Source organism: Rhinopithecus roxellana, chromosome 1, assembly GCF_007565055.1.
Source record: "Rhinopithecus roxellana isolate Shanxi Qingling chromosome 1, ASM756505v1, whole genome shotgun sequence".
Lineage (NCBI taxonomy): Eukaryota > Metazoa > Chordata > Mammalia > Primates > Cercopithecidae > Rhinopithecus > Rhinopithecus roxellana.
The window spans coordinates 44,204,767-44,215,794 of NC_044549.1; the positions used below are offsets into that span (position 1 = coordinate 44,204,767).

General features: G+C 40.5%; 1 protein-coding gene across 3 annotated transcripts in view; it reads left to right on the forward strand.

Annotated features, from left to right (window-relative positions):
* Positions 1–10,224, forward strand: part of SEC22A (SEC22 homolog A, vesicle trafficking protein) — a 79,443-nt gene extending 69,219 nt beyond the window's left edge. For all 3 annotated transcript variants that reach the window (XM_030942104.1, XM_010370784.2, XM_030942108.1), the window contains one exon: positions 7,517–10,224. In XM_030942104.1, coding sequence (XP_030797964.1) covers positions 7,517–7,717 — 201 coding nt within the window. In that variant the 3' untranslated portion in view covers positions 7,718–10,224. The remainder of the gene's footprint in view (positions 1–7,516) is intronic.
* The last annotated feature ends 804 nt before the right edge of the window (positions 10,225–11,028 follow it).

Below are 11,028 nucleotides of genomic sequence, written 5' to 3' on the forward strand. Positions count from 1 at the left end.
CTAAAATTATTTCAAAAGAAAAAGCTATTTTTTTCTATTTCTTCAATCTTATATGATGAAAATCACTGATAAGTACTTCCAATTCATTTTGCTTGGATAGCAGTCTTCTTCTTAAGTAAACAGTCCAAATTTATATAAGAACTAAACATATTTAACAGAACATTTCCACATTCTTTCTGCATTATAACAGACACTGGAATGTCCTTCCCATTCTGAAGCCTGGATACAGTTCCCCAGAGAGACCTGGGCCTCTCTCCTTAGACTTTGTGATTCCTACACTTACCAGGTTGTGAGTTTTAGACATCTTCTAGAAAACAGTTTATTCACTCAACACATTGAGCACTTACTGTGTCCCAGGCACTGTTCTGGGCACTGGAGATAAATGAGGAAATAACAGTAAAAAATCTCACCCCTCGTGAAACATAGATTCTATTGAAAGCCTGTGGATGACAAACAAAATAAGCACATTTCTCAAGTATGTTTATAGTATGTTGTGGAGAAAAATAAAGCAGTAGAGGGTGAATGTGAGGATAAGCAGGGGCGGTGAGAGGGAGTACTTTACTGTTTCATCTAAAATAGCACCCACTATCATTCTTATCATTCTCTATCCCTTTTTCCTGCTATCTCTTTTTCAAGACATAACTATTTGATATTACATATTTAAAATACATGTATAATTTTTCTCCATTAAAATTTAATATCTATATGAGCAAGGGCTTTGTTTTACTCACAACTGAAGAACAATGCCTGACTTGTAGCAGGCCCTCAGTAAATACTTGTTGAGTGAATTCTCCCTCAAATGTTCAGTCAGATGCTGTACCTAGCATAGTTCCTTGTATTCACTGGGGTACTAGTAAAATGTGGATTTCATTAATACTCAGACTCGGGTTATATAAGAGTCCATTTTGTAGAATAGCTTGTATGTAAATAACTTTCTGTATTTTCCTGGGTAAGAATGGAACCGCTGCAGACCCTGGGAATGCTTCTTAGTTGCCTGTCACCATGGGAAATTTGCCCAGCCTGTTTACAAGGGAGTCATTCCATTGCACTTCCATTTAAAATATGATACAAAATGCTTTTCTTCTGGAAAATGAAAAACATAAGAGGAAAAGTCTATGTCCCTTTCAAACTGTGGAACTTTCATAGCTGAATGTCTTAGATATATGCTACATTATCTTATCCCTAGATAAAAAAATAACCTTATCCATTCTTTTTTTTTTTTTTTTTTTTCATTTTTTTAAATTATACTTTAAGTTCTAGGGTACATGTGCATAACGTGCAGGTTTGTTACATATGTATATTTGTGCCATGTTGGTGTGCTGCACCCATCAACTCGTCAGCACCCATCAATTCATCATTTATATCATGTATAACTCCCCCAATGCAATCCCTCCCTCCTCCCCCCTCCCCACTCCCCATGATAGGCCCCAGTGTGTGATGTTCCCCTTCCCGCGTCCAAGTGATCTCATTGTTCAGTTCCCACCTATGAGTGAGAACATGCGGTGTTTGGTTTTCTCTTCTTGTGATAGTTTGCTAAGAATGATGGTTTCCAGCTGCATCCATGTCCCTACAAAGGATGCAAACTCATCCTTTTTTATGGCTGCATAGTATTCCATGGTGTATATGTGCCACATTTTCTTAATCCAGTCTGTCACAGATGGACATTTGGGTTGATTCCAAGTCTTTGCTATTGTGAATAGTGCCGCAATAAACATACGTGTGCATGTGTCTTTGTAGTAGAATAATTTATAATCCTTTGGGTATATACCCAGTAGTGGGATGGCTGGGTCATATGGTACATCTAGTTCTAGATCCTTGAGGAATTGCCATACTGTTTTCCATAATGGTTGAACTAGTTTACAATCCCACCAACAGTGTAAAAGTGTTCCTATTTCTCCACATCCTCTCCAACAACTGTTGTTTCCTGATTTTTTAATGATTGCCATTCTAACTGGTGTGAGATGGTATCTCATTGTGGTTTTGATTTGCATTTCTCTGATGGCAAGTGATGATGAGCATTTTTTCATGTGTCTGTTGGCTGTATGAATGTCTTCTTTTGAGAAATGTCTGTTCATATCCTTTGCCCACTTTTGGATGGGGTTGTTTGTTTTTTTCTTGTATACTTGTTTGAGTTCTTTGTAGATTCTGGATATTAGCCCTTTGTCAGATGAGTAGATTGCAAAAATGTTCTCCCATTCTGTAGGTTGCCTGTTCACTCTGATGGTAGTTTCTTTTGCTGTGCAGAAGCTCTTTAGTTTAATGAGATCCCATTTGTCAATTTTGGCTTTTGCTGCCGTTGCTTTTGGTGTTTTAGACATGAAGTACTTGCCCATGCCTATGTCCTGAATGGTACTACCTAGATTTTCTTCTAGGGTTTTTATGGTATTAGGTCTAACATTTAAGTCTCTAATCCATCTTGAATTAATCTTCGTATAAGGAGTAAGGAAAGGATCCAGTTTCAGCTTTCTACTTATGGCTAGCCAATTTTCCCAGCACCATTTATTAAATAGGGAATCCTTTCCCCATTTCTTGTTTCTCTCAGGTTTGTCAAAGATCAGATGGCTGTAGATGTGTGGTATTATTTCTGAGGACTCTGTTCTGTTCCATTGGTCTATAGCTCTGTTTTGGTACCAGTACCATGCTGTTTTGGTTACTGTAGCCTTGTAGTATAGTTTGAAGTCAGGTAGCGTGACGCCTCCAGCTTTGTCCTTTTGACTTAGGATTGTCTTGGCAATGCGGGCTCTTTTTTGGTTCCATATGAACTTTAAAGCAGTTTTTTCCAATTCTGTGAAGAAACTCATTGGTAGCTTGATGGGGATGGCATTGAATCTATAAATAACCTTGGACAGTATGGCCATTTTCACGATATTGATTCTTCCTATCCATGAGCATGGTATGTTCTTCCATTTGTTTGTGTCCTCTTTGATTTCACTGAGCAGTGGTTTGTAGTTCTCCTTGAAGAGGTCCTTTACATCCCTTGTAAGTTGGATTCCTAGGTATTTTATTCTTTTTGAAGCAATTGTGAATGGAAGTTCATTCCTGAATTGGCTCTCTGCTTATCTGTTACTGGTGTATAAGAATGCTTGTGATTTTTGCACATTAATTTTGTATCCTGAGACTTTGCTGAAGTTGCTTATCAGCTTAAGGAGATTTTGGGCTGAGACAATGGGGTTTTCTAAATATACAATCATGTCATCTGCAAACAGGGACAATTTGACTTCTTCTTTTCCTAACTGAATACCCTTGATTTCTTTCTCTTGCCTGATTGCCCTAGCCAGAACTTCCAACACTATGTTGAATAGGAGTGGTGAGAGAGGGCATCCCTGTCTTGTACCAGTTTTCAAAGGGAATTTTTCCAGTTTTTGCCCATTCAGTATGATATTAGCTGTGGGTTTGTCATAAATAGCTCTTATTATTTTGAGGTACGTTCCATCAATACCGAATTTCTTGAGCGTTTTTAGCATGAAGGGCTGTTGAATTTTGTCAAAAGCCTTTTCTGCATCTATTGAGATAATCATGTGGTTCTTGACTTTGGTTCTGTTTATATGCTGGATTATGTTTATTGATTTGCGAATGTTGAACCAGCCTTGCATCCCAGGGATGAAGCCCACTTGATCATGGTGGATAAGCTTTTTGATGTGCTGCTGAATCCGGTTTGCCAGTATTTTATTGAGGATTTTTGCATCGATGTTCATCAGGGATATTGGTCTAAAATTCTCTTTTTTTGTTGTGTCTCTGCGAGGCTTTGGTATCAGGATGATGTTGGCCTCATAAAATGAGTTAGGGAGGATTCCCTCTTTTTCTATTGATTGGAATAGTTTCAGAAGGAATGGTACCAGCTCCTCCTTGTACCTCTGGTAGAATTCAGCTGTGAATCCATCTGGTCCTGGACTTTTTTTGGTGGGTAGGCTATTAATTGTTGCCTCAATTTCAGAGCCTGCTATTGGTCTATTCAGTGATTCAACTTCTTCCTGGTTTAGTCTTGGGAGAGTGTAAGTGTCCAGGAAATTATCCATTTCTTCTAGATTTTCTAGTTGATTTGCGTAGAGGTGTTTATAGTATTCTCTGATGGTAGTTTGTATTTCTGTGGGGTCGGTGGTGATATCCCCTTTATCATTTTTTATTGCATCTATTTGATTCCTCTCTCTTTTCTTCTTTATTAGTCTTGCTAGCAGTCTGTCAATTTTGTTGATCTTTTCAAAAAACCAACTCCTGGATTCATTGATTTTTTGGAGGCTTGTGTCTCTATCTCCTTCAGTTCTGCTCTGATCTTAGTTATTTCTTGCCTTCTGCTAGCTTTTGAATGTGTTTGCTCTTGCCTCTCTAGTTCTTTTAATTGTGATGTTAGAGTGTCAATTTTAGATCTTTCCTGCTTTCTCTTGTGGGCATTTAGTGCTATAAATTTCCCTCTACACACTGCTTTAAATGTGTCCCAGAGATTCTGGTATGTTGTATCTTTGTTCTCATTGGTTTCAAAGAACATCTTTATTTCTGCCTTCATTTCGTTATGTACCCAGTAGTCATTCAGGAGCAGGTTGTTCAGTTTCCATGTAGTTGAGTGGTTTTGATTGAGTTTCTTAGTCCTGAGTTCTAGTTTGATTGCACTGTGGTCTGAGAGACAGTTTGTTATAATTTCTGTTCTTTTACATTTGCTAAGGAGTGCTTTACTTCCAATTATGTGGTCAATTTTGGAATAAGTGGGATGTGGTGCTGAGAAGAATGTATATTCTGTTGATTTGGGGTGGAGAGTTCTATAGATGTCTATTAGGTCCGCTTGGTGCAGAGATGAGTTCAATTCCTGGATATCCTTGTTAACTTTCTGTCTCGTTGATCTGTCTAATGTTTGACAGTGGAGTGTTGAAGTCTCCCATTATTATTGTATGGGAGTCTAAGTCTCTTTGTAAGTCTCTAAGGACTTGCTTTATGAATCTGGGTGCTCCTGTATTGGGTGCATATATATTTGGAATAGTTAGCTCTTCCTGTTGAATTGATCCCTTTACCATTATGTAATGGCCTTCTTTGTCTCTTTTGATCTTTGATGGTTTAAAGTCTGTTTTATCAGAGACTAGGATTGCAACCCCTGCTTTTTTTTGTTCTCCATTTGCTTGGTAGATCTTCCTCCATCCCTTTATTTTGAGCCTATGTATGTCTCTGCATGTGAGATGGGTCTCCTGAATACAGCAGACTGATGGGTCTTGACTCTTTATCCAGTTTGCCAGTCTGTGTCTTTTAATTGGAGCATTTAGTCCATTAACATTTAAGGTTAATATTGTTATGTGTGAACTTGATCCTGCCATTATGATATTAACTGGTTATTTTGCTCGTTGGTTGATCCAGTTTCCTCCTAGCCTCGATGGTCTTTACATTTTGGCATGTTTTTGCAATGGCTGGTACCGGTTGTTCCTTTCCATGTTTAGGGCTTCCTTCAGGGTCTCTTGTAAGGCAGGCCTGGTGGTGACAAAATCTCTAAGCATTTGCTTATCTGTAAAGGATTTTATTTCTCCTTCACTTATGAAACTTAGTTTGGCTGGATATGAAATTCTGGGTTGAAAATTCTTTTCTTTAAGAACGTTGAATATTGGCCCCCACTCTCTTCTGGCTTGTAGAGTTTCTGCCGAGAGATCTGCTGTTAGTCTGATGGGCTTCCCTTTGTGGGTAACCCGACCTTTCTCTCTGGCTGCCCTTAAGATTTTTTCCTTCATTTCAACTTTGGTGAATCTGGCAATTATGTGTCTTGGAGTTGCTCTTCTTGAGGAGTATCTTTGTGGTGTTCTCTGTATTTCCTGAATTTGAATGTTGGCCTGCCCTACTAGGTTGGGGAAGTTCTCCTGGATGATATCCTGAAGAGTGTTTTCCAACTTGGTTCCATTTTCCCCCTCACTTTCAGGCACCCCAATCAGACGTAGATTTGGTATTTTTACATAATCCCATACTTCTTGCAGGCTTTGTTCATTTCTTTTTCTTCTTTTTTCTTTTGGTTTCTCTTCTCGCTTCATTTCATTCATTTGATCCTCAATCGCTGATACTCTTTCTTCCAGTTGATCGAGTCGGTTACTGAAGCTTGTGCATTTGTCACGTATTTCTCGTGTCATGGTTTTCATCTCTGTCATTTCGTTTATGACCTTCTCTGCATTAATTAGTCTAGCTGTCAATTCTTCCACTCTTTTTTCAAGATTTTTAGTTTCTTTGCGCTGGGTACGTAATTCCTCCTTTAGCTCTGAGAAGTTTGATGGACTGAAGCCTTCTTCTCTCATCTCGTCAAAGTCATTCTCTGACCAGCTTCGATCCGTTGCTGGCGATGGGCTGCGCTCCTTTGCATGGGGAGATGCGCTCTTATTTTTTGAATTTCCAGCTTTTCTGCCCTGCTTTTTCCCCATCTTTGTGGTTTTATCTGTCTCTGGTCTTTGATGATGGTGACGTACTGATGGGGATTTGGTATAGGTGTCCTTCCTGTTTGATAGTTTTCCTTCTGACAGTCAGGACCCTCAGCTATAGGTCTGTTGGAGATTGCTTGAGGTCCACTCCAGACCCTGTTTGCCTGGGTATCAGCAGCAGAGGTTGCAGAAGATAGAATATTGCTGAACAGCAAGTGTACCTGTCTGATTCTTACTTTGGAAGCTTCCTCTCAGGGGTGTACTCCACCCTGTGAGGTGTGGGGTGTCAGACTGCCCCTAGTGGGGGATGTCTCCCAGTTAGGCTACTCAGTGGTCAGTGACCCACTTGAGCAGGCAGTCTGTCCGTTCTCAGGTCTCAACCTCCATGTTGGGAGATCCACTGCTCTCTTCAAAGCTGTCAGACAGAGTCGTTCGCGTCTGCTAAGGCCTCTGCTGTTTCCCCTGTTGTTTTTTAGCTGAGCCCTGCCCCCAGAGGTGGAGTCTATAGAGACAGGCAGGTTTCCTTGAGCTGCTGTGAGCTCCACCCAGTTCGAGCTTCCCAGTGGCTTTGTTTACCTACTTAAGCCTCAGCAATGGCGGGCGCCCCTCCCCCAGCCTCGCTGCTGCCTCGCGGTTAGATCGCCGCAGACTGCTGTGTTAACAATGAGGGAGGCTCCGTGGGCGTGGGACCTTCCCGACCAGGTGAGGGATATATTCTTCTGGTGTGCCCGTTGCTTAAAGCGCGGTATTGGGGTGGGAGTTACCCGATTTTCCAGGTGTTGTGTGTCTCAGTTCCCCTGGCTAGGAAAAGGGATTCCCTTCCCCCTTGCACTTCCCAGGTGAGGCAATGCCTCGCCCTGCTTCAGCTCTCGCTGGTCAGGCTGCAGCAGCTGACCAGCACCAATTGTCTGGCACTCCCTAGTGAGATGTCCCCAGTACCTCAGTTGAAAATGCAGAAATCACCGGTCTTCTGTGTTGCTCGCGCTGGGAGTTGGAGACTGGAGCTGTTCCTATTCGGCCATCTTGCTCCGCCCCCCATCCATTCTTATATTTTACTCTCTGGACTGTTACAATTTTATATTAGAAATACCTGTTTCTTTTCCTGTAACCCTAATCATCTTTCATTTTTATATTTTGAACAGTGTTATTTACTTGTCTACTACACCGGCTGGAGGAATGTCAAATCTTTTTTGACTTTTGGCTTAATCTGTCTATGCAACATGTATCTCTATGAACTGCGCAACCTCTGGCAGCTTTTCTTTCATGTGACTGTGGGAGCATTTGTTACACTACAGATCTGGCTAAGGCAAGCCCAGGGCAAGGCTCCCGATTATGATGTCTGACACCATCCTTCAGATCTATTGCCTTGGCTTCAGGGGGAAAAGGAGGGAACATATCATAACTGCCACTGTGATGAAGAAGCTGTTCCCCACAGAGGAGAAGCTCTGCTTTCTTTCTCTCCAGCTTTCCTTTTTTAAAATCAGCATGGCGTGCCTGTGAGCATGGAAGACCTTCTAGGAAAAGTCCTCTCAGAAGAATGTTGGCCATGAGATTATCATTCAGAGGAGAAGATTTCTCTCTTCAAGGCCGTAACAGTGGAAGAACAGTCGTATGCCATTGGAAGACTTGGCCAGCCGTCCTGAATCCTTCCTGAAGAGTTCAGAAAATAGATGTGGTATTGCTCTGAGGACCAGGCAGGAGGAACTCTACAATCTGAGTTTGCCTTTGTGAGGCATTAGTATAGACCAAATAAAAAACTGCAGAAATTGGAAAGTTTATGTTTTAAATAAATGACTGTGATAAATATCAGATTTTACATTGTTGCAATGTGCAAATATTTTCTTTGCTTTGAAATATTTTGATATTTATCTGGTATCAATATAGACATCAGATTTGCACATTTATGATACTAAGAGTTTATAAAGTCCAAGATGGTGTGAAATTGGTTCTTTTTACTTTTATATTTTTGCTTGAATCTTAACTCTGGAAATCACCTGATGTAGAAGAAGGCTGTGATGAGCTCGTCTCTGGAACATCACAAGTATTGAAAATACAGTAATGGATGTTTCCTTTCTAATCCACATTTATTGTTTCTTTTGAAATCACGTCTAAAAACTATGACTCATTAGACTATAGCCGTTGTTTCCCAAACTTCAGTCTCTTGAGTACTACTTGTATTATTTTCTTAATATTTATCTTTTAAATTTTAAAGTTTTTTTAAAAAACGAATCCTGCTACAAGTGGAAAACCAGTATCAGTTTGCCGTAAATAAAAGGTAACCACAAAATAAATAAGACGAACACAAAGAATGTTTTTCAGTTCTAGCTAGAAACTAATGCCTAGAAAGGCTCCGAATCTTAGGCTCTTTCTTTGTGGCAGTGAGGGAGATGTTACCAGCACCAGCATGAGGCACTGTCTCTGGAATAGTCAGAGGATGAAAGGAAACTGTAAAGGGAATGACATTCTCACTGTGATTCAGCATTATTCTGTGTTGTGCACCACTTAAAGACATCTTGTGTGCCACCGGTAGCGTGGGTCCTGCACTATGGAAATGCTTAACTGTACTAAGAATCAGAAGGTAGCTTTCCTAGCAACCTATTATTTTATGGCTTTGAGGAATTAAGCCCCTAGTATCTGAGATAACTTACTTGCGTTTTGATAACGTTTTAAAGATTGTTTAAGCAGTTATGAATTAATAATATAGGAAGCACAGTTTGATTCCATTAGCAAAATCTATAACTCTCATGGTTTTGGAAGTCATCTTCATGAGTGATTTTCCTTTGTTTTTTAAAGAAAATATTTCAAACAAGGAATTTAAAGGATGCTGAAATTGGATATCATCCAGAAAAACAGATCCCATTACATTGTAATTGTTGTTACTGGGCATATTTATTAAGTAGAAGAAATAGTCCAGAGGGTAAAGTTAGTGAACTGTCTTGTTTGCGTGAACCAGTATTTGTGAATATGTCTAGAACTGTAAAATCTTGCTTAACTAGAACCTTAGTCTGCACCCTCCTTTTAGGAGAATGAGGTAAAAGAAGACAGTAAGCTTATGATATCAGGGATTCATGTAAAACAGGAAACTATAGTTTGCTCCAGTTTTCTGCTCTAGCAAAACTATGCATATTCTGAGAGATACCCCAAGGCATCACAATATCCTGAATCATCAGAACACCATTGAATTGTGTTGGGCATTTTGTAGCCAGGAAAGTGAAGTGGTTCAATTTAGAAAGGTTTTCAAGCCAGGCACGGTGGCTCACGCCTGTAATCCCAGCACGTTGGGAGGCTTAGGCAGGCAGATCACTTGAGTCTGGGAGTTTGAGAACCAGCCCGGCCAACATGGTGAAACCTCATCTCTACTAAAAATACAAAAATTAACTGGGCACAGTGGCGCGTCCCTTTAGTCCCAGCTACTTGGGAGGCTGAGGCAGGAGAATCGCTTGAACCCAGGAGGTAGAAGTTGCAGTGAGCCAAGATCATACCACTGCACTCCAGCCTGGCCAACAGAGCGAGACTTTGTCTCAAAAAAAAAAAAAAAGGTTTTCTAAACTGAGGTTAAAACAGAGTTTTCTTGTAAATAGGGAAGTTGGAGATTCTGGTTGAGATTTGGCTCTGTATTGACACAGCTCACACTGGTTTGGTTCAGGAGCTACCTCCTTGTCATTGAATTGACCAGTTACAATGTTTGGTATTCAGATACATTCAGCAAGCACACTTGAAAACTACTCACCAACTATTTTTAAAGGCTTACTTTGTTTTTGTTTTTATTTTTTCACTGGCTATTTTGAATAAGAGGATGTTTACATCTTAATGTAAAAAAATGAAAACAGGTATAAATGTTTTATGTATAGAAATGTTTTCTTTCATTATTTGGTGGCTGTATCTCCATGTTTCTATCATTTCCCCACCTGGATCATGTTGCCAAAAAAGAACTGAATTTAGAAAAAGAAATTGGTGTAAAGAAGTCCTGGCCAGGCACGGTGGCTCGTGCCTGTAATCCCAGCACTTTGGGAGCTCGAGGTGGGTGGATCATGAGGTTAGGAGTTCGAGACCAGTCTGGCCAACATAGTGAAACCCCATCTCTACTAAAAATACCAAAAAAATAAGCTGGGTGTGGTGGCGGGCACCTGTAGTACCAGCTACTTGGGAGGCTGTGGTAGGAGAATCGCTTGAATCCGGGAGGCAGAGGTTGCAGTGAGCTGAGATCGCACCATTGTACTCCAGCCTGGGTGACGGAGTGAGACTGTCTCAAAAAAAAGTCCTTAGGCTCTTTAGAAAGAATCACATTAGGCCTCCACGGTGTATGATCTTATGTTTTATATTGCACTTTTACTTCTAAGAACAAGCCTGAGTTTACCTCCTCATAGTGAGTTTTGTAGCATAGGAGCTACAGTAGTAGCTGCCCTCATTCTAAGGGAGAGGACACAGAGGTGATGAGATGGTAATGACTTACCCAGTTCACATAGCTAAGCACACACAACCCTGATCTATCTAGTGCAGGGCTCTTTGCACTAGCATGGAACTAATGAAGGTGACCAGTGTTATATTCAGGGAATATGACTGTTCTTGGTAAAGGCAAGGAATTGAGGGGTTCTGAAATTGGTGAGTACAGGCCTGCTGCTGGGATATTTTATCCTAAGAGGTGCATTTTAAT